The sequence below is a fragment of the Megalobrama amblycephala genome, linkage group LG10 (genome assembly GCF_018812025.1).
Source record: "Megalobrama amblycephala isolate DHTTF-2021 linkage group LG10, ASM1881202v1, whole genome shotgun sequence".
Lineage (NCBI taxonomy): Eukaryota > Metazoa > Chordata > Actinopteri > Cypriniformes > Xenocyprididae > Megalobrama > Megalobrama amblycephala.
This window is the reverse complement of record NC_063053.1, coordinates 30,115,045-30,142,674: the sequence shown is the minus strand read 5'-3', so window position 1 is coordinate 30,142,674 and position 27,630 is coordinate 30,115,045. Positions and strand designations below refer to the sequence as shown.

Sequence of the window (27,630 nt, the reverse complement as noted above, 5' to 3'; positions counted from 1 at the left end):
AACTGTAGGGGGAGCTTCGCAAATCTTACTGAGTTCTGCTTTAATGGCACCTTTTTACTGAGTACTATGAATGAAGGCCTGTATCAGCAATACCAATACAATTGTCTCTATTAAATGGATTTATTTCTCAATTTCTGGGTTGAAATGAGTAATTATAGCCATTCAACATTACCTTATTACTGAGGTGCCGCTGAGCAAGGCTCAGAACCCCCAATCGCTCCCTGGACGCCACAGCAAAATGGCTGCCCACTGCTCCGGGTGTGTGTGTTCACTACTCAGTCCTAATGTGTGTGCACTAACTTGGATGGGTTAAATGCAGAGGACAAATTCCATAATTTTTAACATTTAATAGTCTTAAAAAAAAAATTACAACTTGAACAACTTTAAAGTATGCAATCTTAAAATAAACCCATTATAATAATTGTCTTTATACTGTCTGTTGTATATAGTATATATAGTTATAGTTTAGGCTGTGTGTGAGTATAGTTTCTTCTCTTCTGGCAGATCAGACAGGAAGTCTACCTGATCCAGGTGAGGCTGAGCTGCTGGCGCGGACCGTACTGCTTACAGCAGACCTGCAGCAGACCAGGAGTGAGGAACCTGGTCTAGAATTGCTTCTCCAGCCCCTACTGGACGTCTTACGGAGACTTAGTACTAACGTCTATCTGGTGCTGCACAAGACGGACAAGAGCCTGCAGTTACTGCTGCGCTTACTGCAGCTGCATCGCAGACGCTCGGATACAGAGAAGGAGAATGGTGTGTGTTGTGTTTGAGAAAAGAAGACAAACATGCTGTGTTTGGACATGCTGAATGGAAGTCTTAAAGCTGTTGTGTTGGGATGTTTGTAGAAGATGTTGTGGCTGTCGCTTTGAAGACGCACATGCTGTCAGTGGTGGATTCGGTGCAGGAGTTTCTGCTGAGGAGGTTGAGTGGGGAACTGAGGGAGGTGAATGTTTTCACACAGTAACACACAGAATCCTGCTGGAAAAACTAAGCCTGAGTGGTAGGGCTGCACGATTAATCGCATGCTTTTGTCATGCGTGTCTCGTCAGTAAAGCCGGTTCTGTGATTAGCGGTAAATGTCCATCACCTGCTTTCAAATGGAGTGGCACTTAATATACAGAGCCGTAGTTCGCGGACAAGCTACGCAATATCGCGTTCGTAATCGAAAGCGATTCATCTGCGATTATAAACACGATATTGCGTAGCTTGTCCGTGAACTACGGCTCTGTATATTAAGTGCCGCTCCATTTGAAAGCAGGTGATGGACATTTACCGCTAATCACAGAACCGGCTTTACTGATGAGACACGCATGACAATCTCGTGCAATTAATCGTGCAGCCCTACTGAGTGGTCAAAGCTGGTTTATTGCTGATCCAAGGTAGTGTACCAGCACTCATCATCTGGTCGAAAACCTGTTCCATCAACCATTTAGACCAGCTGATGACCGTAAACTTGAACCACCTAAAACCATCTGATTTAGCTAGATTTTTGGGGGATCTTTACACTCAGACTGTTGTATCTGCCTTCTCTCTCTCTAGTTATGTGATGTGGAGAGGTCTGAACTTTATCTCTCAGTATTAAGGGAGCTGGTTCTTACTTACTCCACTGTTTCGTGGTATGGTTCAAATCTGCAGCAAAACTACATCCCAAAACTCACCACTCACTGCTTGAGGATCCTCAATGAACCTTCTGAACAGGTGCAGCACTCAACACAGGTTTGATCCTGTTCATCGTATTTGCACTTTTAATATAGTTGCCATACGTACACTACTGTTTGGGGTCAGTAATATTTAAAAAAAGATATTTATATTTTTATTCAGGAAGGATGCATTAATTTGCTCAAACGTGAGAGCAATGACATTTAAAATGTTACAAAAGATTTCTATTGCAAATAATTACTGGGAAAAAAAAAAGAATCTGTTTTTAACATTGATAATAAAAAGAAATGTTTCTTGAGCACCAAATCAGTGTATTAGAATAATTTCTGAAGGATCATGTGACACTGAAGACTGGAGTAATGATGCTGAAAATTCAATTTTAACCCTAGAATGCTCTTGTGTATATGCTCTATTTCCCTTCAGTTTTAAGACAAATATAAAGTTAAGTGATCATTAAAAATATTTGATTCAGATTCAAATATTTCAAAAGTAGAGCAGCACAACAGTTTTTTTTATTCTTAAGCAGATATTCTTTCCCATGCATTTGAGCTAAACCTCAGTTGTGTAGTTTCCTTTTTTCTTGACTTTCAGTATATTTTGGGATTGTTTTTGAAGTTAGCTTACAGGGTATTATTCCCAGATACCTACTGAAACATTTTGTAAGAGAATGGCAATTTCTGATGAAATGAGATCCAAACTATGTGTTTTTCCAGAATCCCTCTGTGTCAGGGCAGGTTCAGAGAGTGGTCAGTATGGCCACACTTGCGCTGTTGTGTGACATGGCTGATCGAGGTGTCCTGAAGTCCCAATCTGAAGCCATGAGATCACTTCACTCGCTGACCAACTATTTCTACCCTTCATCATCATCTCAGCATCTCAACCAGACATTACTGAAACCCACAACTGCGACAGTCAGGTCTGTTCAAACTCTAAAAATATTGGTAAACCTTTACAATAAGGCTCCATTTGTTACCATTACATAGTATATTAGTTAACATAAACTAACAATGAAAAATGACCCTTCATTATTCTATGTTTAAAGTAGAACTAAGTAACTTTTTTTACCTTCATAAATAGTTTTCTAAGTCCTTACGATGGTTAATTGACTTGTAGTGGTGTGTTTGAGGCGTGCACTAACCCCCTCTGGCACGTCTACGCCAGAAAACAGCACTTGCAAGTTGAGCTTTGCCGACCCGACACAATCTCGCCTCATGTTAACGCAAGAGTGACAAAATGCTTTACGGTAATTCAAAAACAATGTATATATTATAAGACAATTACCCACCTCCATCGAGATTTCTTGTACTGTATTTGCAAAACTACTGCGCTGGTGAGCGTTGTAGTCATTGTAGTCCAGAGCTGCGCTTGGAGTATTTACGACAGTGTGATTCACTGAAGGAACCTGTAGGGGGAGCTTCGCAAATCTTACTGAGTTCCGCTTTAATTTCAATATTTACTAATGCATTAAAATTAAGTTGTATCTAATATTATTATAATGGACCTGAGCCAACATGAACTAACAATGAACGTTTGTATTTTTATTAACTAACCTTAAAGGTGCCATCGAATTGAAAATTGAATTTACCTCGGCATAGTTGAATAACAAGAGTTCAGTACATGGAAATGACATACAGTGAGTCTCAAACTCCATTGTTTCCTCCTTCTTATATAAATTTCATTTGTTTAAAAGACCTCCGAAGAACAGGCGAATCTCAACATAACACCGACTGTTACGTAACATCGGGATCATTAATATGTACGCCCCCAATATTTGCATATGCCAGCTCATGTTCAAGGCATTACACAAGTACAGCCAGTATTAACGTCTGGATCTGTGCACAGCCGAATCATCAGACTAGGTAAGCAAGCAAGAACAATAGCGAAAAATGGCAGATGGAGCGATAATAACTGACATGATCCATGATATCATGATATTTTTAGTGATATTTGTAAATTGTCTTTCTAAATGTTTCGTTAGCATGTTGCTAATGTACTGTTAAATGTGGTTAAAGTTACGATCGTTTCTTACTGTATTCACGGAGACAAGAGCCGTCGCTATTTTCATTTTTAAACACTTGCAGTCTGTATAATTCATAAACACAACTTCATTCTTTATAAATCTCTCCAACAGTGTGTAATGTTAGCTTTAGCCACGGAGCATAGCCTCAAATTCGTTCAGAATCAAATGTAAACATCCAAATAAACACTGTACTTACGCGATTAGACATGCTGCATGACGAACACTTTGTAAAGATCCATTCTGAAGGTTATATTAGCTGTGTGAACTTTGTTTATGCAATGATAGTCGAGAGCTCAGGGGCAGCAGCCCTGAAATCGGCACATTTCTAATTATGCCCCAAAATAGGCAGTTAAAAAAATTATTTAAAAAAAATCTATGGGGTATTTTGAGCTGAAACTTCACAGACACATTCAGGGAACACCTTAGACTTATATTACATCTTGTAAAAAAAACCATTCGATGACACCTTTAACAAAGAGTATTGCTCATTGTTAATGTTAGGTAATGCAATAACTAACATTTAACTAATGGGACCTTTTACCAAAATATCTTAAATAAGCTACCTACTTATAAATATTTGGCATGGTCATTGTGTCATAGCTGCTTTGGGGCTTCCATGAAAAGTTCACCCAAAAATTTTAATTCTATCATAATCTTTCGAATCCATAAAGAGAAGAACTTTTTCAAAGTACGTTTTTCTGAGGAGCATTATCACTTACTCATTTATAAATGTGTGTTTTTTCCAGTCATCCAGAGGATGGTCTCTTGCTGAAGGACTGGGGACGAATTGTGGCCCAGTTTATTGGAAATCAGTGGATGTGTTTGAGTTTCCTGCAGAAGACTGCTGGGACCCCTCGGGCTCCTGAAGCTCCTGAGATCCTGAGGGCTGCGGTGGATGCTTTGGCATTATTGCCTGGCCATCTCGTTCTGCCGGTGCTAGACTTCATGGCATCAGTCTTACCACAGGTGGGCCGCAAAACAGAAGGATATAGACTGTACTCTTGAATCAATTTAAAAGGTTTATTTTTAAGTGTACACTACAGTGCCAAGGTCAAAAATCAATATTTACAATATTTACAAGTCAAGTCACAACAATGCAAATGACAAACTAAGGTGGGAAGGTGAGCATGAGAGGTACCAAACAAAATAAATAAATAAAACGCATCTAACTAGTTTTTTATCAACTAACTGACTATTAAAATGAAATGTAAAAAGAAAAGTAGAAAACGTGCTAACTAAACTATTCTAATTATCCAAATAAATAAAACATGAAGGGGGTGGCACTCTCTCATAAACCTAGTGTCTAATACAACGGGACGTTCCGATGTGGTGCATAATGTATGTTGCCCGACTTACTTACCTTCTCACTCCTTCCCAGCCTACACACATTGTGACGACTTGAAAAGATGGACAGAACAAATGCAACTGTACACTTTACATCCACAATAATAACATAGAATGTATCGGGCAAGTATAGGACACACATACTGTAAATAACAAACAATATAGCAGCAGCATGTGATCACAAAAACACAGATTCACACTAACAAGGAGTGTACAAGATGGTAACAGTCAAATAACAAATCGAGCAAAAAGCTGCCTGGACGAAGGAGATATGGGTATTTTAAACAGATGTGGTGAAAAGTGATTGGCAGTGTGCTCCGGGGTGTCATCTTCCAGGATGATGAATGACAAGCTGTTCGTCCAGTGGAATCTAAAACACAAAACAGACGAACCCACACATACACATATACATATGCATTCCTCTGTGTACTTTAGAATATGTTACAATTATCATTTCAGATTTAATTGGCAACAAGTGCATATTTTGCTGTTTTCTAGGTATTGTCTTCCTTAAAGTCAACCAATAATCTTAGTTAAGGTTTCTTGTGCCGAACAAGTGTCAGTAACATTATAAAAACATCAGGGAATTTTCCATTGTAAAAGTATGATTTACTGTTGGTAATTTATTTTTGACATTTTAAAATTATGATTTCCTTTTGTTAAAAAATAGATTATATATTTTATGTTTGAAATTGTAAAAAATGATTTTCTGTTTGTGTGTAAAAAAAATAAAAAAAATAAATAAAATAATATATATATATATATATATATATATATATATATATATATATATATATATATATATATTTACTTTTATTACTTTATTTTTTATTTACTTTTTTTACTTTATTGTTATATTGTTTTGTGTGATGTGCCTTTAAACTGGGTCTATTCATGGGTCTATTTTCTCCAGCAGGTGGTGCTGTGTGAAGAATCTCTTTGCGTTGAGGCCATATGTGCCTCATGGAAGGTGGTTCAGGCTCTGAGCACAAACCCTCATGACTTCTGGTCCACACTGCAGGGATTCGTGCGCTTAGCTTTTAACCAGGGGCTTTTGCAGCTCACGGAGGAACAGAACCCCAGAATCACGGCCTGCATACAACAGGTCAGGGAAAGATTTACAAACACTGTCATCTCTCGTTACATCCACAACATATTTTAAGGTATTTGTGATCAAAAATGTATAAAGTCAGTGTAGATAAATAAAAGGTCTTTTTTTGACAGATTGTGAGTGAGCTCATGGAGTTGGCTCAGGTCCGATCAGGGGTGTTTAATGTTCTGATCCAGCATTGTTGTGAGACGTGGCTTCCATCTGGGGCAGCAGAGGGTGTTCAGTCAGACGCTGTGTTCAGTACGGCTCTCCTACACCTCAACATCCTGACTGAAGCGTGTGTGTACGGCCCGGTGTTCAGAAGAGACCAAAGGTCAACATGTACATTATGATATCTTTTTTATGACGATCTTTTTTATTATTATATATTCATGTATTTTCCTTTATTCTCTTGCTTTCAGGCTTGTTCAGGAGGTTCAAAGCTATGTTGAGCAGCTTGGTGATACTTGTGCAGCAAACACAGCTGTCAGCAGGTAAACCACAACACTAACTGTTTGTAATGTGTCTAAAAGAGGGGTAATTCACTAATGAATAAGGTTTCATTAAAGTACTCCATAATAGTGAAGAAAAAAATGGTAATTAAGCTCAATTATGTTCACAAGTTTAAAGGATTAGTCCACTTTTAAATACACTTTTCCTGATAAATTTACTCACCCCCATGTCATCCAAGATGTTCATGTCTTTCTTTCGTCAGTTGAAAAGAAATGAAGGTTTTTGAGAAAAACATTCCAGGATTATTCTCCTTACAGTGGATTTCAATGGCTACCAACAGGTTGAAAGTCAAAATTACAGTTTCAGTGCAGCTTCAAGGGCTTTAAACGATACCAGATGAGTAATAAGGGTCTTATCTAGCGAATCGATCGGTCATTTTCGAAAAAAATACAACCGCTTATGCTTTATAAACAAAATATCGCATTGAACGTACTTTCCGCTTCCGCATTCTTCATAACGCTTACGCTGAATGTTCTACGCCTTCCCTATTCTACTTACGGAACGAATGCGGCGCCAGTTTCGTTTTTTTCCGTAACTTGAATAGGGAAGGCGTAGAACATTCAGCATAAGCGTTGTGAAGAATGCGGAAGCGGAAAGTACGTAACTGTAACTGTAAACTGTAATTTTGACCTTCAACCTGTTGGTAGCCATTGAAATCCACTGTAAGGAGAATAATCCTGGAATGTTTTCCTCAAAAACCTTCATTTCTTTTCGACTGACGAAAGGAAGACATGAACATCTTGGATGACATGGGGGTGAGTAAATTTATCAGGAAAAGTGTATTTAAAAGTGGACTAATCCTTTAACTAAGCATGACTTTTACAAATAGACTATGTGGTACAAAACTACTTGAATCTAAATATATTCGTTGTACTTTTCCTCATAGTATGTCAAATACTTTGATGCTGATTTACATTATTATTCTGAATCTCATTTCCAGTGATAACAGAGACGATCAGTATCCTCGAGTGTGTGCTTTGGCTTTTCTCTGCCGCTTGAATCCATCTAATCATCTTCACCAGCGTCTGATGGAAGAGCTTGTGCAACGACTACTGAGGAAGGTTTGTGTTCAATTCTTAACAACAGCTCTTACTGGAAATTGGGTGTTCAATTTTTAAAGAAAGCACTTCCTGAAAACAACTGTGTGTTTCATTTTGTTTTGAATGCCCCCTTCTCATGGCTATTGCATGTGTTCATGATTAAAGTTCCCTCCTGTTTCTCTTATCCTTCCCTCAGGATGCCGAGATCTCAAAATCCAAAGTACGTTACTATAGCAACTCCATCCAGCACAGAGTGAAGAACCGCGTGTGGCAGACGCTGCTGCTGCTACTGCATAAACTCAGACCGGTTAGATCTCTACACACACACACATGCATAATTATCCACTTTGATTTCAAGAATTTTGGCCGATACCAATTCTTCTATTGTCAGATCACAATTTTTCTTTTATGTTATGCTTTTTAATGAAGACAGTTTGATAACACCCTCACAAAGAGATAGTAACATTAAGCAATTTCGACCAAACATTACTCGATTAAATCTGACGCGAAGCGGTGGGTTCACAATAGCAGCTTGTGCTTTTTATGGCAAGGAACTTCTGTTATACGGCAACTGCTATTCACGCACTTGAACGCTGTTGCGACGGCTGTTTTTTTTTTTTTTTTTCTGCTGATCTACCGCGCCCCCTGCAGTACCTGCCCCCCCTCCTATTTGCTTCTGTTAAAGCAGTCAGCCCACATTATTTCAACTTATTTTAAAAAAATAATTGTTTAACAATGAAATTCGTGGTGAAAAACTACATTACCCATGATGCTGTGCAGAAAATTCCACCAATCAGAGTCAAAAAGTGCCAAAAGAGCTCTTTAGCTCCTCCCACTTCCATGAAGCACTGCAAATAACATAGAGTCATCGAGTCGATATGCTTTCAAAATACTTAAATATTTGTATATGTATTCATATTTTGCAAAGATATATATATATATATATATATATATATTTAAAAAAAATATATAAAAAAATATATAAAAAATATATTTTTATATATTTAAAATCAACATTTCTAAATGAGTAGTTTTATATTTCTCCATTTTTAATTCAATTATGAAGCTTCATTGAAGCTTATTGTGTTATGTAGAGTATTATGAGAGAGAGATCAACTAATCGAATGCATTACCTGCATCTAGCTGATATTCTTCAGGTCAAACTTATATTCATAATCACAAAATCAGTTTGAATGTCTGCTGAGGAAAGCAATATCTTTGTCTTTGTCCTTTTAACAGTTAAGGGGATTTCCTATGACAGCGCAGGTTAATGCATTTGTAAGTTGTCTTATAAGGTATTGTTTTAAGTAGAAACAACATCCTTGTTTGCAACCTTGTTTCAGCCCTTTTCAAAATAAAAGTCTTTACTACTGACTCATTCATAAAGACAGTCTTTGCTGCCATCTAAAGGCGCAATGTAACTTTCACTTAAAGGGATAGTTCACCCAAAAATTTGATGTTTATCTGCTTACCCCCAGGGCATCCAAGATGTAGGTGACTTTGTTTCTTCAGTAGAACACAAATGCTGATTTTTAACTCCAACCGTTGCCGTCTGTCAGTCTTATAATGTGGGTCAATGGTAACACAATTTATAAGTCAATAAACATGCACAGACAAATCCAAATGAAACCCTGCGGCTTGTGACGACACATTGATGTCCTAAGACACGAAACGATCGGTTTGTGCGAGAAAACGATCAGTATTTATATCATTTTTTTACCTCTAAAACACCACTATGTCCAACCGCGTTCAGCATTCGCTTAGTGAGCTCTGATCGCGCTCTGACAACGGCAGTGATGTCTCGCGCATATACTTCAATGAGAGCTAGACATCACTGCCGTTGTCAGAGCGCGATCAGACCTCACTAAACGAGTGCTGAATGCAGTTGGACATAGTGGTGTATTAGAGGTAAAAAATGATATAAATACTGATCGTTTTCTCGCACAAACCGATCGTTTCGTGTCTTAGGACATCAATGTGTCGTCACAAGCTGCAGGGTTTCATTTGGATTTGTCTGTGCATGTTTATTGACTCTTATAAATTGTGTTACCATTGACCCACATTATACGACTGACAGACAGCAACGGTTGGAGTTAAAAATCAGCATTTGTGTTCTACTGAAGAAACAAAGTAACCTACATCTTGGATGCCCTGGGGGTAAGCAGATAAACATCAAATTTTCATTTTTGGGTGAACTATCCCTTTAAGTCGAAGTTAAATTAGATTTTATATATAAAAAATAAAATATCCATATGAAAATTAGTTTAATTTTTCTAGCAGGTAAGACTAATATAGTCACTTCAACAGTGTACTCTGTTATGTCACAGGAGTTTGTGTCGGACTGTGTGTTGAGTCACGTGTGTGAGGCCGGGTTCTGCAGTAACCAAGCATCCGTCAAGTACCTGATCGAATGGGCCCTGATCCTGATTCTCCATCAGAACCCGTCTCACATCCAGAACCTGTGGAACTGTTTCAGCCTGGTGAGTCTGAACTCTTCAACACATAAACCTCAATCTAAAACCAGGCCTGAATGTTTCTCATTACAAGCTCTGCAGTAAGAAAAATAACTAGATTAAACAGAAAGGAGGAAATATTTTAACATCTGAAATATTGATCCTTTTCAAATTTCTGGGTTTCTTAGAAGCGGAAGTCGTCATAGTTGGGTAACCTACTATAAACTACATTTAAATATCCCATTTGCTCAAATAAACTGTACGATAATGTTTTCATGAATTTCAAAAAGAGGGAAAAAATAGAGATTGATAATGGCAGTCAGAAGAGAGAAACCGTCACTCCCATAGCTGCTGTATTAGAAACACCCTCACAGCAGCATTTACTTGTTTTTTGTAATTTGAAGCAAAAGTAATATAATACGAAGTATATTGTTATAAATGTACATAAAAAATTGAAAATATAAAATACTTTATAACTGCAGGATTTACGATGCTGTGATGTCTGTGAAAAGAGTCCATTGCACATAGCAGCTTGAGTTATGTAGATATGTTGATTTTCTTGTAAATCATGCAATTCTGTTTTGCAGGATCATGAGAAGACAAAAACAAGCATTTGCACCTTTCTCTCTGTCCTCGTGCACATGAATGTCCTCCTCCCCAAACTGCAAGATAAGGTACAGTTTCATCATTTGAATCTGATTTCTTCCTCTGCAAACAGGAAGAAATCAACATTTTCTGCATTTATTTCTGGTGTTTCTCTCAGGAGGTGCAGTGGCGTAGAGCGGTGGAGGTGAGCCTGCAGTGGTGTTTCAGTCATAACTTCAGCGTCCGTCTGTATGCCCTGCTCGCCCTTAAGAGGGTGTGGGAGCTGGAGGACGCCCGTGTCCACACGGAGGAAAACCTGGGCGGGCTGACCACAGTTGTCCAAGCTTGTTTACAACAGGCTGAAGCCATGCAGAACACCGGGTGAGAAAAGATTCACTCATTAACCCTATAAAGCTTGCTGTATCATATTTGATTCATGAATTTCTAAGGCCTCTAAATTATCAACATGATCAGAACTTTGCTGAAAAACCTGATGTGCTTTAATCTTATACATTCTGATGCCATCTGATGTCTCATTGATAGTTTATACTTTTTAAGCAAGTAAAAGGCCTTTTAGTATAACTGTAAAAATGTCAGTCGTGGTACGTGTGTCTTTTTGCTGTGAAATCTTTATTGGTTTTTGTAAGAACTTTAATATTTCAAGATGAACTCTTTTCAATTAGGCTTACTTGATTACCATGCATTATGATCATGTTAAAATGTATCAAATATGATACATCAGGCTTTTGAGGAACGTATATTTATCAGTCATCGATGTATATGAATCGTATGTTTTCCCCCCACAATGAAAACATATTATTTATAAGACATATTATTGGGAGATATAGAGTGACAACTGATATTTAAAAGCATTTTATGCAAGTAGTATGCTGCTATACTGTTATACAGCTCTCACTGATTTACATTAAAATCAATCAGAATTTTTATCTTACTTTATGGCCATATAAATATCAGCAGCTGCTCTAAATTGCATATTTTTGCATAGTTTGGGCCTTTGAATAAAACTGATGTTTTTTCCTCCTTGAGTATGAGTATACCTGCTTTACAGGGTTTAATATAACTGCAATCCAGAATTATAGCAACACATTTTGGGACTGGTATTGTAGGACTGGTTTTTCTCATAGATTCTCATAAGAAACCTGGAGATATCAGGAACTTTTAAAACTTGTTCCCCCCCCCCAACAGAAATGCAATGAAAAATTGGTCTAGAATCCAGGAACATTTCTTCTTCAGTGCTTTCCACCCCATCAGGGATTACAGTGTTGAGGTGAGATCTCTCTCTGTCTTACACACACACACACACACGCACACGCACACGCACACCTTTTTTCTGTGTATAATCTGATTTGTTCTGCGCTGTCATAATCTAGCAGCATCACATTCTCTGCTTCCCCAGACAATATTCCAGACCTTTCCCAGCCTCTCAGAGTTGGCAGAAGATGAGTGGCTTCCACTGTGGAAATTTGAGAGTTTTGTTGTCTTCCCAATATGCACCGCCCTGCCATTGAAGAACCATGCGAGTGATCTTGGTGAACTCCAGCCTGGTGACTGGATCCAGCAGGACAAAGGTAATCACCACATGAGGGCAGCAGAGAGCAGGAACCACACCACACTTATGAAAACCATGAGAATCTGAGAATCTTTAGTTACTTTAAGTAGGGATGCATTTATACCATTTTTTTTTTTGAGTACGTGTACCAATATTTTTTTTCTGATACTCATTTATTAATATATATATATATATATATATATATATATATATATATATATATATATATATTTTTTTTTTTTTTTTTTTTTTTTTTTTTTTTTTTTTGTGTGATGTGGCAGTTTTCCAAGAACAACACAGTGAGACTAATGAATGTAGGACAGCTTCTTCTGTCTTTATTTATATATATATATATATATATATATACACACACACACAGTGCCCTCCACAATTATTGGCACTCTTAGTAATTATGAGCAAAAGCAGCTGTGAAAATAAATCTGCATTGTTTATCCTGTTTATGATCTTTCATTCAAAAAATTCACAAAATTATAACCTTTCATTTAAGGAAAATAATTGAAAGTGGGGGGAAACTTACATTATGAAATAAATGTTTTTCTCCAAAACACGTGGCAACCTCCTTTTGCCAAGATAACAGCTCTGAGTCTTCACCTATAATGCCTGATGAGTTTGGAGAACAGCTGACAAGAGATCAGAGACCATTCCTTCATGCAGAATCTCTCCAGATCCTTCAGATTCCCAGCTCCATGTTGGTGCTTCTTCTCTTCAGTTCATTGCACTCATTTTCTTTAGGCTGAGATGGCCATTTTGTGCTCAGTGACCCATTTTTGTGTTGGTTTTGATGTTTGTTTTGGATCATTGTCCTGATGGACGATCCAAGCACTGCCCATTATTGGATTTCTAGCAGAAGCGGTCAGGTTTTGATTTTTTTATCTGTTGGTATTTGATAGAATCCATGATACCATGTATCTGAACAAGATGTCCAGGACCTCCAGCAGAAAAATAGGCCCACAACATTAAAGATCCAGCAGCATATTTAACCGTGGGCATGGGGTACTTTTTATCCATGTGTGCACCAAATCCATCTGGTGGGTTTGCTGCCAAGAAGCTCTTGTTTTAGTTTCATCTGACTGTAGAAGCCGGTCCTGTTTGAAGTTCCAGTGTTGTCTGACAACTGAATATGCTGGAGTTTGTTTCTGGATAAGAGCAGAGGATTTTTCTTGAAACCCTCCCGAACATCTTGTGGTGATGTAGGTGCTGTTTGATCATTTTTTAGGCTTTCTGAGACTCAAGACTCAACTAATCTTTGCAATTCTCCAGCTGTGATCCTTGGAGAGTCTTTGTCCACTCAAACTTTCCTCCTCACTTCACATTAGGACGATTTAGACACACATCCTCTTCCAGGCAGATTTGTAACATGTTTAGTTGATTGGAACTTCTCAATTATTGCCCTGATGGTGGAAATGGGGATTTTCAATGTTTTAGGTATTTTCTTACAGCCACTTTCTATTTTGTGAAGCTCGACAATCATTTGCTACACATCAGAACTATATTCTTTGGTTTTACTAATTGTGATGAATGATTAAGAAAATTTGGCCTTTGTGTTTCCTCATGTTTATTCTCCTGTGGAACAGGAAGTCATGGCTGGACAATTTCATGTTCATGATCACCCTGGTGTGCTAAAAAAATGTAAATATGAATAGGAATATACTTCAGAGATATTTTACTCATAAGAATTTCTAGAGGTGCCAATAATTGTGGCCAATGTGTATTGGAGAAAAACAATTATTTCATAATGTGAGTTTTCCCCCACTTTCAATTGTTTTCCTTCAATGAAAGGTTAGATTTTTGTGAATTTTTTGAATGAAAGATCAAAAGGATAAACAATGCAGATTTATTTTCACAGCTGCTTTTGCTCATAATTACAATACCATTTCATATATATATATATATATATATATATATATATATATATATATATATATATATACACACATACATACATACATACATACATACAACATCTTTTGTTGTTTTACTAACCTTAATGACTGACAAATATTTAATTGGGCTACTGTCATTTTAAGACTGAATCCATGGATGTAATATACTGACACATATCCTATTTTCACCCACCTGTTTATGTCCACTTAAGCCATAACCAACTGTATTTACGTGAGATACTCCGCACGATGGACATTTTGACAACTATTTGTGCATTTGATCATTCAGGCGCAAGGAGAACTGATTGCGCGCTGTCTGAGAGAACTAAGATCGTGCAATTTTTTTTTTTTTTTTTTTTATGCAGTTCTCATTGTGTGTGTTGACACTGATTCTGCTGCTGCAGTCGGTGTCTCTGTGCATGGGAAATTTGTCAGTTATGTCACGTGAGGTATCGGCCTTTGGTATCGAGGTATTTTTATGAATATGGGTACAAGTACATGAGCTTGGTATCGGGCCACATCCCTAATTTTTGGTGCTGTCAATCAGTTAAATAAAATTAACTAATTAATCACACATTTTTCTGTAATTAATCGCAATTAATCGCACCTAACATTTAAAGTTTTTAAATCATTTTTATATTGTAAAAATTTCACATTAAATCTAAATTAACGTAGAAACAACAACATATATTTTAAATATTCAATCTAACAGGTTGGAAATATCCAGAATCAAAGCAGTTATCAAACACTTCACAGTCTTCACTGCATAATTTGGATTAAAATATACATTAATTTGTATTATTATTTTATTTTATTTAAGCTACAAAAGTTATTCAGTTAAGAACAGTGAGTGATTTTCTTTTTCTTTTGTTCTTTGATTAACATTAATGGCAGACTGTAGCAAATTTTATTAGGCTGCTGTCACTTTAAGACCTGCCGCACATGACGCGGATCTGCATCCTATTATCTCACTACTCTTTATGTTCATTTAAGACTTTTTTTTAACATATGTAAGACTGTGCTTACTAGGATAGTTGACAAAATGGCAAAATTTTGACATACTTTTGTGTGTTTTTGTCCGTTCAAGCATGAAAGAGATCTCAATGCGGCCGGGCGCTGTCTGAAGAAGCTTTCTGAGCGCACGAGCCGTGTCTGTCACACAGACAGGAGATTCACAGCTGAGCACCAGTACCGCACTGCGTTCTCTTTTTGTCGTATCGCGCTTGAATGGTTTAAAAGCATTTGCATGAATAAGAGCGTAATCATTTAATGTAACATTAGCTAAAGGATGACGGGAAAAACAGACGCTGCATTGATTGCGTTAAATATATTTAAGGCGTTAAACTGAAAAAATGAATTGCATGCATTAAAGGGTTAGTTCACCCAAAAATGGAAATTCTGTCATTTATTACTCACCCTCATGCCGTTCCACATCCGTAAGACCTTCGTTAATCTTCGGAACACAAATTAAGATATTTTAGTGGAAATCTGATGACTCCGTGAGGCCTCCATAGGGAGCAATGACACTTCCTCTGTCAAGATCCATAAAGGTACTAAAAACATATTTAAATCAGTTCATGTGAGTACAGTGGCTCAATATTAATATTATAAAGCGACGAGAATATTTTTGGAGCGCCAAAAAAACAAAATAATGACTTATATAGTGATGGCCGATTTCAAAACACTGCTTCAGGAAGCATCGGAGCACAGATGAATCGAATCAGCTGTTCGGAGCACCAAAGTCACGTGATTTCAGCCGTTGGCAGTTTGACACGCGATTTGAATCATGATTCGATACGCTGATTCATTTGTGCTCCGAATCTTCCTGAAGCAGTGTTTTGAAATCGGCCATCACTAAATAAGTCGTTATTTTGTTTTTTTGGCGCACCAAAAATATTCTCGTCGCTTTATAATATTAATATTGAACCACTGTACTCACATGAACCGATTTAAATATGTTTTTAGTACATTAATGGATCTTGAGAGAGGAAGTGTCATTGCTTCCTATGGAGGCCTCACGGAGCTATCGGATTTCAATTAAAATATCTTAATTTGTGTTCTGAAGATTAAAAAAGGTCTTACGGGTGTGAAACGGCATGAGGGTAAGTAATAAGTGACAGAATTTTCATTTTTGGGTGAACTAACCCTTTAACAAATTAATTTTGCCAGCACTAGTTATTTCCCTTGTTTCAATCAATGTTAGGGATGTGGTATTTCTCTGTCTTGTCAGCTCTAATGTTCAGCACCAGCCAATTTGTTAGAAGAAGGGCGGAATCATTACAGTGTGAAATGTTAAGCACACTTAAAAATGTTGTATGTCTAATAGGTGATTTGGAGCAGGAAGAGCGCTGGGCAGAAGTTCAGAAGAAAATCACCCCGTGGAAGCTGAGTGTCCAGGAGCAGGAGCCTGAGCTCATCGCCCAGCAGAGGGCAGCACGTCTGGGCAAACTCACCAGCAGCCTCCTGGTGGTCGCATCGCTCATTGACAAGCCCACCAATCTGGGCGGTAAGACAAATAGACAAATTAATGATGGTCATATTATATAGCAGAAGGGGTCAGTTAAATTGTTTATAATGACTAAACCATAATCAAATAAACAAATGTTGAATTGCTATTATTGAATGCCTTACAAATGTTTTTTTTTCATAAGGATCGTTATTATTATTGTTCCTTTCAATAACTGGCATCTTGCACTGTTTTTTTTTATTTTTTTATTGAAAGGAATAATATTAATGGTTAAAAATTTACTTTTTATGAAAAGTGGAATCTTGCTCTAATAGTTTTTAACATTATTGTTATTGTTATTATTATTCCTTTCAATAAAAAAATGTGCAAGATGCCACTTTCATAAAAGTGTTTTTTTTATTAAATACATTCTGTGATGGTCTTCATTGTCTTGTTGTGACAGATATTGCAGTGTGTTGCACTGTTTTCATTACTTTTAGTCTTTGTTTTCTTCTGAATGTCATCATTGCATCTACAACAGAGAAATTCAACACATCTTCCCTTCTGAAAAACCCAACAAATAACAAGCTTATAAAAGGCTCGTTCATCACATTCAAACATTCTGCACAAGCCGGTTATTGTCAATTTGACAGGCATATGGTTTTCATTCATGCATTTTAATCTCAGTCACATTCTATCAATAAATATTGATGTGCTCCGTTGCATTTAATAAGACTGAGGCTGCGTTTGTTTATTTTTATCAAACATGGAGTAAAAATACTATTGTTGTGAAATTATTGCAATTTAAATGAACTGTTTTCTATTTTACTATATTTTAAAATGTATTTTATACTTGTGATGGCAAAGCTGAATTTTCAGCATCATTACTCCAGTCTTCAGTGTCACATGAGCCTTTAGAAATTCATTCTAATATGCTCATCCATCCATCCATCCATCCCTAAACCACAAGTGTTTGTGTGTCTGTTCCAGGTCTGTGCAGGACGTGTGAGATCTTTGGGGCCAAAGCTCTGGTTCTGGACAGTCTGCGACACATTAATGATAAACAGTTCCAGGCGCTCAGTGTGTCTTCAGAGTTGTGGCTGCCAATGCTTGAGGTGTGTTTTTATTACTGGTCACATTCAGATTTTTTGTTTTTTGTTTAGTCAATCATTTCTGTTCAGTTTATTTTTCAGCCTTTTTGGCATAAATATATCTGTTGCTTAAAACCAATCCGAATGGCAAAAATAGTGACTCTTTGAAACAATTGCAATTCCATTTGGTCATACTAGTGGTGCAGAAATGACACACTGCAGCTTTAAAGATATAGTTATATTTTCCTATTTCCTCTGAATGTGGGCTGAAACCAGCCTAGAGATGTTATTCATCATAATCATGCATTACATCAGCTAAATACGCACACTACACAACCATCAGAAGCTCGGTTTGTGGGGCGAAATGTAGAATATGAGCATTACGTTGATTGAATCTGTCATGATTAATGAAGCCGTTCAGAAATCTCAAGTTATCTGCCTTCATTTTCCAGGTAAAGCCTGCAGAGCTGTCAGATTACCTGCAGCTGAAGAAGAGAGAGGGATACTGGGTAATAGGCGTAGAGCAAACATCCAACAGCCAGAGTTTACAAGATTACACTTTTCCTGAGAGAAGCCTTCTTTTACTTGGGTAAACCAACACCTTCAACTTACCGCCCAGACTCTGTCTATGTGTAGTGGCCTCAAAAAATGTTTGAGCACCTCAGCCACACTGAAAAAAAAAAAAAAGAATTTCAGTCACATTAGCAAATGTTCTAGAAGAGTAGCTACAGAAATGTTTGACATCCACATTTTGATATTTTGTTTTTGTTTTGATATCTACAGCAAAGTTATTTATACACTTTTAAGGATCAATGACCCTAATAATTAACTGATGACTGAGATGATGAAAAGGAAACATCTTTTAACAAATTAACAAAATTTAAGTCTGGTAGTAAATGTTTCATGAGCTGTAGAATAATCTCTCTCTCTCTCTCTTTTTTTTTTTCCACGCAGAGCCGTAGCACAACCAAAACAATGTTCTTCCACAAAATGCATGCGGTTTCATTTTTTTTTTTTAACCACTAGAGGGCCAAAAGTTACATAGTGTACCTTTTTAAAATGAATGATTTTAAACATCCAGTTATTAGAACTGTCATGTTTGTTTTATACATCTTGACCCTTAATTGTTCAAAGACATTTTGAGGCCATTGTACATAAACACGGTGATCTCTTTTGATTACTTGTTATAATCAGCAGGATTGTCTTTGTGAATAGATGTGAAAATAGAAACGTTTCAGTGTGCGCTGACAGTGCAGTTTAACATTATGAGGCTAATTGATGTGTCTCTCCCTGTGAGATTTCCTCACCTGAATGCTGCTGGAGAGAGAGAAGCATGTCCTGACATGCCGAGCGCTCATCAGCAAAACCACCCAACATAAACGCGCAATTTACACATACAAGAAGCATCAACCATCATTCAGTCTTTTAATTTAATTTAATTGAAATTAATTTAATTTAATTTAATGCACAATTTAGCAAACATCAACTATCATTCAGTCTGAGATCAGTGATGTAGCAGCTTCAATATTTTAATTTTAATTGTATTTAATTTTATTTTATGCATTATCAAGCAGCAACCATCACTCAGTCTGAGAGAAGTGCTCTAACACCTTCAGTGTTTGTCAAAACTGAGCAATAAAGGAATAGAATCTCACATTTTACAGCAGCTGTTGATGCAGTGACTGCTAGGACATTTAATTTAATTCCACTTTAAATTGGTTTCTGTTTTATAAATGTATAAAATTTGAAATAAACCCCCAAAAGTTGTCCGTATGTTTATAAGCAACCTGTCATGCTGTTTGTGTTGCGAAACTGCACTGATACAGTATTTTAATCACAATTAGGGTGTGTTTGCAAAAATGAACGAGTGTACGTGTGTTTGTTTGGTGTTCATGATTTGTCTTGCTGCATCACTTATCTTAGAGGCAGTAAAGCCACCTGATGTTTCCTGCACAGCAGGTGTGTGAATCACTGCATTATTATGCCTGATTATCTCACTGATGCAAAGCTATTGAGCAGCAATTTAAAGCTGCCGTAGGTAACTTTTGTAAAAAAATATTTTTTACATATTTGTTAAACCTGACATTATGTCCTGACAGTAGAATATGAGACAGATAATCTGTGAAAAAATCAAGCTCCTCTAGCTCCTCCCAGTGGTCCTATTGCCATTTGCAGAAATACACCGCTCCCGGTAAGAAACAACCAATCAGAGCCAGGAGGAGTGTCTTAACAGTGTCAATCAATCAAGCTCGCGTGCGCGCTGATCACACTCCTCTCATGCACAGTGTACAGGCGTCAAATTCAAGATTACCGGTGTGCCGCAGCTTTGCTTATGGCGAAATAAAACGATGTTATATGCAAAGGACCACCCTGAAATCTACAAGAAACCATGCCATACATAATTTGTCAGTCCTGTTTTAAAATTATCTTAGTTGTAAACAAATCAAGCAGGGATAGTTACTTGTCAAGCAGAAATGTGGCTGACTCTGCATCGGTTTTTAATCCGTTCAGGACACGTAGCTCCCTCCACCTCGGAAAAGCCGCTCCGATATTTACCCTCGTTTTATTTCGGGCTCTATCTAATTCTTTCTTTTTGGCTTTTTTTATCATCGTCATCTGTCTTTTTCCGTTTACCCGTCTTTATTTTATGAGCAGGTGCCACTCGAGGAATTGGCAGTTTGGATTGTTTTTCCGCCATAAGCAAAGCTGCGGCACACCGGTAATCTTGAAGTCTGTATGCGCTGGCGCTGTGCATGGGAGGGGTGAGATCAGCGCGCACGCGAGCTTGATTGATTGACACTGCTAAGACACTCCTCCTGGCTCTGATTGGTTGTTTCTTACCGGGAGCGGTGTATTTCTGCAAATGGCAATAGGACCACTGGGAGGAGCCAGAGGAGCTTGATTTTTTTCACAGATTATCTGTCTCATATTCTACTGTCAGGACATAATGTCAGGTTTAACAAATATGTAAAAAAATTTTTTTTACAAAAGTTACCTACAGCAGCTTTAAGTCAGACTTATTATTATTTAAAAGCTTGGTTTATTAGTTCAATCAGCACCTGTACATGTTTTATCTGACCTCATCAGCAGGCCTTTGTTTTTCACATTTTCTGCATTTTTACAGAATACATTTAAATACCATGTAAATATTATTTTATTTTATAAGGTCATATATGCTGGTGTTGGTGTACTCCTATATTTACAGAATGTATTTAAAGACCATGTAATTTTATTTTATTTTTATTTAGTTTTTTTAGATTTTTATTTAAAGGTGCCGTAGAACGTCTTTTTAAAAGATGTAATATAAGTCTAAGGTGTCCGCTGAATGTGTCTGTGAATTTTCAGCTCAAAATACCCCATAGATTTTTTTTAATTCATTTTTTTAACTGCCTATTTTGGGGCATCATTAAATATGAGCCGATTTAGGCTGCGGCCCCTTTAAATGCTCACGCTCCCCACCCACTGAGCTCGCACTTGCCTTAAACAGCATAAACAAATTTCACACAGCTATTATAACCCTCAAAATGGTCTTCACAAAGTGTTCGTCATGCAACATGTCTAATCACATAAGTATGGTATTTATTTGGATGTTTACATTTGATTCTGAATGAGTTTGAGGCTATGCTCTGTGGCTAAAGCTAACATTACACACTGTTGGAGAGATTTATAAAGAATGAAGTTATGTTTATGAATTATACAGACTGCAAGTGTTTAAAAAATGAAAATAACGACAGTCTTGTCTCCGTGAATACAGTAATAAACGATGGTAACTTTAACCACATTTAACAATACATTAGCAACATGCTAACGAAACATTTAGAAAGACAAGTTACAAATATCACTAAAAATATCATGATATCATGGATCATGTCAGTTATTATTGCTCCATCTGCCATTTTTCACTATTGTTCTTGCTTGCTTACCTAGTCTGATGATTCAGCTGTGCACATCCAGACGTCCTGCTTTTGTCTAATGCTTGAACATGGGCTAGCATATGCAAATATTGGGGGCATACATATTAATGATCCCGACTGTTACGTAACAGTCTGTGTTATGTTGAGATTCGCCTGTTCTTCGGAGGTCTTTTAAACAAATGAGATTTATATAAGAAGGAGGAAACAATGGTGTTTGAGACTCACTGTATGTCATTTCCATGTACTGAACTCTTGTTAACTATGCCAATTCAATTTTTAATACTAGGGCACCTTTAAGGTATGCTAATCTATATGCTGAAACTTTTTAGTAGATATACACATTCAAATTTACAGTCTTTCTCTTTAAGGAAGATGAAGCAAAAATACTGATGGCTGATCTTGTCCGGAGAGGCATATGTTAATTTTTGTCCAGTATAATGATAAATAGCAAATAGCATAGTATGTCCATGTGTCATCCAAAGGAAACACAGGAACCAAAAATTCACTTATGTAATTTCTTTAAGACATTAAACATAGTAAATGTTTAAACAGAGACTGCTGAGAAAGCAAATTAGTCAAAAATTATTGGTCAAATTAAACAAAATAAACATGCTAGGGGATGTATAGAACTGTGAACGAGGGGTGGAAATCAGTTGAGCTTCCCATGGAGGTTTGTGGGAGCTGATTCTGTGTGGGTCTGCTTATTGGCTTAAAATTACCATTTTAAACTCATTATCTTGTCTTGAACATTACATTAGAGACCTTAGCATTCAATCGTAAATTAATTTATAAATTCTGCCTGGTGCATGACTCTAAAGTGTCTGTTTGTCTCTGAACAGTAATGAAAGGGAAGGCATTCCTGCAAACCTGCTGCAGCTGGTGGATGTGTGTGTGGAGATTCCTCAGCACGGTGTCACCCGCTCCCTCAACGTGCACGTGAGCGCCGCCCTGCTGGTGTGGGAATATACACGCCAGCATTTAGGACAAAACCCCGCAGCCCCTCTGTGCTGAATTTACGGAGCAGTCTTCTGTGTTTTAGCAGAAAACATCTGTCAGGATTTGGAAGATGTTGCATTTTACACCGTTTTGACAAGACTCCCCAAATTTGATTAGGATGATGGAAAACCGTTTCATTCATGTTTAAATATGGCACACTACCATCTGTTGTTCCTTTTCCTTCCCTTTGAGTTTTTATTTTTCACTCTGTATTGACATTTAAATGTGATGTTTGATGAATTTGTGTTTTATCTTGTATTTTAAGATAAATATTTTAATATTGCTTTGAATTTAGGTTAAATAAACTTGTCGCAAAATGACTAAGTTAATATTTAATTCATATTTACACAAATCATATTTGTTCCCATGCATTTAACATTGAAAACGCAATGCAAAAAGTCTCAATTAATTACATCCATAGCCATTGTAAACCCTTGAGAAACTAAATCTGTTTAAATCGACTATTCAAATGAGCCTCATATTCAAGCGGCCTGTTTTCTCTTGCTGTGTAATTCACAAGTCAAGCGTTTGATTTTCCATGTTGTCATCGCTGTAGATAAACTGATGAAGGGACCCTGGAGATACTAAAACTGCACTGTCAGGTGCTCACGGGGCAAATGAAGAACCAGAGAGGAGTAAGAAGCAAACTGTCTGCTTTAAGTGTAGATGAGTTATTGTTTTGATACAGTAATATATTCTTAAATAAGCTTTTTATATTATTATGGAAGATTTGTTTTTTAAAACACCATAAATGGCCAGGTTGCTTGTGACGCACATGCAGTCAGGATATCAGACTTAAACAGACTGATTGTTTTTAAATGGAGTCCTCGGCTCATGAGTGGTTTGATTCAGATGAGTCTGAGTTTCAGATGCGGACTGCACTGAGGAACTCAACGGTTCTGTCGCCTCGGGCGCGTCTGGTGCTGGAGACTCTGATGGTGCTGATGAGTCTGGCCGCTGTGACGGGTGAGATTTATACTATTCAACATGCTTTGTTAATGTGTGTGAATGTCAGATGTTGTGAACATGAGAAAGTTTTGCTTTTGATGTTACTATATACATATCTGTGGAATTATGGTATAAGATCAAATAATTTGTGTATTAGCTGTAATGTAGAAAAAGAATATTTTAAAAGAAAATGTTTTCTTGTGAATATTTTTTTAATTGGCATTTAAAACAATGCTAATAAAATCTATAGCCCTAATTCCTGTAGGATATGACTGATTTGGTGGAAAACAACAGCTGAAACATCAGCAAGAATTAGCAATCAATTTGATACAGTTTGTGGCATTTTGTGGCATTATGTGGTTTTGCCTCTCTAAAAAAACAAAAACAAAAAACCCTTCTTAATCTTTTTTTTGTTTGTTTACCCAGTAAAATTCTAAACATCCTCAAAATTACTTTAAATAAATAATTGCGAGGGAAAAAAAAAAAGACATCAAGACTTTTGTTCAGAGATTAAAAATTGAGGTTTTTTTTCCCATGGCATTTTTTAGTTATACAGAACTCTGCATTGCATAACAGGAATGACCCACTACATTATATAATAGTATATAGATCATTGGTTCATGTTCATTCAAATGCTCACAATTCTCATGAAACTTAGTTCATATATGGTCTAATATGTGTTATATAAATTGTTACTTAATGCCATAGCATTTAAAGGGGTGATGTCATGAAAAATAGAAATAAAATACATCAAATCATCAACTGAAATGCATCAACTGAAAACACTTAAAAAAAAAAAAAAAAAAAAAAAAACTATTGAAACTAAACTGCTAAATCATTGCAGACATCTGTGCTTTTGTGACATCACACCCATGAATACATTAACACAAGCTCTAAAATATTAAGTGAAAATTTGATATTAACATTTCTTTTTTTCCCTCACTATTATATTTTATTATTTTATAATAGAACTTTCACAAAATTCAAATAAAATGCCTTTAATCTGTTGTGCTTTTGTTCTTTCTTGCCAGGAAACATTCTGGTCATTGTGATTGTGGCAGCCACGAAAACCTTCCACACTGTGACCTCCGTCCTGATCATTAATCTGGCCATTAGCGATTTCCTAGTGGGAATAGGCGTCATGCCATTTGTGGCAGTTTCCATTATGAACAACGGATGGGTCAACTACAATGTTAGTACATAATGCTTTACATCCAACATTTATAACTTAAAGGTGAAGTGTGTGATGTCTGAACCAGAGCGACACCAAACCGCAAAAGTAATGACTGTTTCCAAACAAGTTTCCACCAACTGCCATTGGTCGACAAAACCATTAGTTCCATCCCCAAACTCAAGCCATTGGTTGAGTAAGGTCCATTAAAGGTGCTCTAAGCGATGTCACGCGTTTTTAGGCCAAAACATTTTTTATCACATACAGCAAACATCTCCTCACTATCCGCTAGCTGCCTGTCCCCTGAACACACTGTAAAAAAACGCGGTCTCTGTAGTTGCCATGCGCTCCAAAAACGGCAATAAAAACAAACTGGTGCAGCCTGGACCACGAATCATAATAAACATGCTTCAGCCAATAACCGACAAGAATGATTTTAAATGCGCATTCATGACTGTTTCAGGAAGCACGGAGGGGGAGGAGGAGGAGGAGGGAGGGTCTAGTTAGCCTCTGTTTTGTTTGACAAACACTTCGAATGTCAACAGGAAGTTACTCCACCCAGGATCGCTTAGAGCACCTTTAAGGCTTAAGGCCTTCATAACAAAAACAATAACAATAACTATATTAGCATCTACACCAGTGGACAATAGCATTCTTTTTATAATATGTGCGTGCCACAGTTTTAAATGCTTGGAGCTCTTTAAAGTCCGGTGGATTCTGATTGGCTGTCAGTGTTTTTATCATTTATCAGCTGTAAAAATCTTGATGAAAGTGAATCCAGTTATACCGTTCCTCTGTTATAGTTGTGGTGTGGACTTCACTATTTTCTCAGAGCTGAAGCCTGTTCACCCCGATAATTGTAACTATAATGATAACATCTCGTTTACATATGTAACCTTGCCTGTAGCCATTGCTATGGGAACACCTTCGGTGTGACAAGTGTCTGAAGCCCTTATACCATCACGCCATTTTATTGTGCGGTGGCGCTTAGCACCACCCTGAGAAATACGTCATGTAGCTCATATCAGTGTGCTATGTGTGATTTCATCAGATTTCTATGAAGGAAGCACTATCGAAAGGTATGGGAAAGGCCGGTAATGCAGTGTCTTGTTCCTTATACAGGAAACCAAAGTTACATACGTAACCGAGACGTTCCCTTTCATAGGTTCACTCAACGCTGTGCAGCCGCCGCTATGGGAACGATATACCATAATGCCTTCCCGTACCTGAGGATAGCTGGAAGACCGAGGAAAGAGTCCGTCAAGCAGATAAAACCTGGGAGCCAGAAGCCATCCTCACATCTAGATCATAGAACTTGATAAAGGTGTTCAGAGAGGACCATCCTGCCACAACACAAATATCTTCCAATGAAGAGATCCTGAGAAGAAGCCATTCCTCTGGTGGAACGAGCATGCACACCTAGAGGCAAAGCCATGCTACACACCTCATTAGTCGCAGAGATAGCCTCAGTCACATAATGAGACATCCTCTGTTTGGTGACAGCAGTTCCTTTGTTTTTAACCACCAAAATACACAAACAATTGGTCAGATCTACACCACTGGTCTGTGCGGTAGATCTTCGTGACATAGATCTTCAACACCCTCATCGGGCAAAGGCCAGTTGGTCATACATCACTCCCAATCCCAGAGTCATCACTGACGTGCCCACATCATGCAAGAATCCAAGTCCACAACTAGAAAAGTTGTTTGCTGACTTGGCAGCAACACACCCTTATGAAGGTTTACGCGTAATCCCAGACTCCTCAATGATCAAGTATGAATCTCAATGAGCTACTGCTGAACCCTGTGATTGAGCTAATATCAGCCAATCGTCCAGGTATTTCTGGCACCCTGGAGCCTTGATGCACATCCATCAACAGTCTGAATGAAAGAACTCAGTATTGTAAAGCTTTGTTTCAAAAGCCTGAGGAACTTCCTGTGTCTCTTGACAATTTGGATGTGGAAGTACGTATCCTTAGATTGATGGTCACAAACCAATCTTCGGTTTGGAATGAGACAAGATGGACTTCAACGTCAGCATCTTGAATTTGCTTACTCCGAGTGCAAGATTTAAGTGATGTAAGTCCACATTGGATGCAAAGCAGGGTATTGTGACAAGTGACAGCATTTCTTCCAAAACGGGTGGTCACCATAGATGGTGGATGGTGTAACCATACAACAGACTGATCCTCCCGCATGAGGCCCCGAGACACCCGAGTGGCAGGAAAAATCTCTGAAACAAGAAACCGTCAGATCATTCGATCAGGCAAGCGATCGCCAACTGCAGAAGTGGGAACTTGGATGCCGACATAGACCGGGCGTGCGCACACAGACTTAGGGCTATCTTCTCGGACTCTGAAAGCTAAGGCATGGAAACAGTCAATAAATGATTAGATAAATGCAGTCAGTCATGTGAAGTGAGTATTGGTAGCATAAGTGCCGCATTGATCACATGAAGTGATGCTGACCAAGGTGTGCACTAAAATAGCTTTCTATAAGAAAAGTTTCTCTTACATGTGAACTCATTCACACAGTTGTTCAGCTCAATGCAATTCGAGTTGGCTGACAAGAATAGAGTAATTAGTCATGCAAATAGTTCCTCGATAAATATGTGCTGCAGCAATCCTCAGAGCCAGCTCATAGAAACAGTCAGTTGCATGAGCGAGCGCTGTGTAGCATAAGTGCCAAAACGATTGCACAAAAGGAGGCTGATGACAGTGAAATAGCTGTCCCATTGACCAAATTGCCACTATCAGGCATGAGAAAATAGAGAGAGAGAGAGAGAGAGGTTTGCCATCTCTATTTTCTCATACTTGATAGCGCAATTTGGTCAATGGGACAGTCTGCTCACTCTGCAGCCTGAAGCCACTATGGCATATTGTT

General features: G+C 37.6%; 2 protein-coding genes across 5 annotated transcripts in view; both read left to right on the top strand.

Moving 5' to 3' along the window:
* The window catches only part of tarbp1 (TAR (HIV-1) RNA binding protein 1), a 33,004-nt gene extending 10,056 nt beyond the window's left edge, over nucleotides 1–22,948 (top strand). The window contains exons 11-29 of one of the 3 annotated variants that reach the window (XM_048205733.1): nucleotides 505–756; nucleotides 849–946; nucleotides 1,543–1,701; nucleotides 2,376–2,578; nucleotides 4,429–4,648; nucleotides 5,940–6,131; nucleotides 6,251–6,450; nucleotides 6,539–6,610; nucleotides 7,570–7,690; nucleotides 7,866–7,976; nucleotides 9,997–10,149; nucleotides 10,710–10,796; nucleotides 10,886–11,088; nucleotides 11,914–11,995; nucleotides 12,125–12,296; nucleotides 16,508–16,687; nucleotides 17,618–17,742; nucleotides 18,171–18,307; nucleotides 22,472–22,948. In XM_048205733.1, the coding sequence (XP_048061690.1) occupies nucleotides 505–756; nucleotides 849–946; nucleotides 1,543–1,701; nucleotides 2,376–2,578; nucleotides 4,429–4,648; nucleotides 5,940–6,131; nucleotides 6,251–6,450; nucleotides 6,539–6,610; nucleotides 7,570–7,690; nucleotides 7,866–7,976; nucleotides 9,997–10,149; nucleotides 10,710–10,796; nucleotides 10,886–11,088; nucleotides 11,914–11,995; nucleotides 12,125–12,296; nucleotides 16,508–16,687; nucleotides 17,618–17,742; nucleotides 18,171–18,307; nucleotides 22,472–22,643 (2,939 nt within the window). In that variant the 3' untranslated portion in view covers nucleotides 22,644–22,948. Of the gene's footprint in view, nucleotides 1–504; nucleotides 757–848; nucleotides 947–1,542; nucleotides 1,720–2,375; nucleotides 2,579–4,428; nucleotides 4,649–5,939; nucleotides 6,132–6,250; nucleotides 6,451–6,538; nucleotides 6,611–7,569; nucleotides 7,691–7,865; nucleotides 7,977–9,996; nucleotides 10,150–10,709; nucleotides 10,797–10,885; nucleotides 11,089–11,913; nucleotides 11,996–12,124; nucleotides 12,297–16,507; nucleotides 16,688–17,617; nucleotides 17,743–18,170; nucleotides 18,308–22,471 lie in introns of all 3 variants that reach the window. The other 2 variants (XM_048205732.1, XM_048205731.1) reach the window with 2 other exon arrangements.
* Nucleotides 22,949–23,101: 153 nt separating this feature from the next.
* Nucleotides 23,102–27,630, top strand: part of LOC125277337 (probable G-protein coupled receptor No9) — a 7,532-nt gene continuing 3,003 nt past the window's right edge. Inside the window, exons 1-3 of one of the 2 annotated variants that reach the window (XM_048205735.1) lie at nucleotides 23,102–23,263; nucleotides 23,498–23,594; nucleotides 24,608–24,768. In XM_048205735.1, coding sequence (XP_048061692.1) covers nucleotides 23,246–23,263; nucleotides 23,498–23,594; nucleotides 24,608–24,768 — 276 coding nt within the window. In that variant the 5' untranslated portion in view covers nucleotides 23,102–23,245. Of the gene's footprint in view, nucleotides 23,595–24,607; nucleotides 24,769–27,630 lie in introns of both variants that reach the window. The other variant, XM_048205734.1, reaches the window with a different exon arrangement.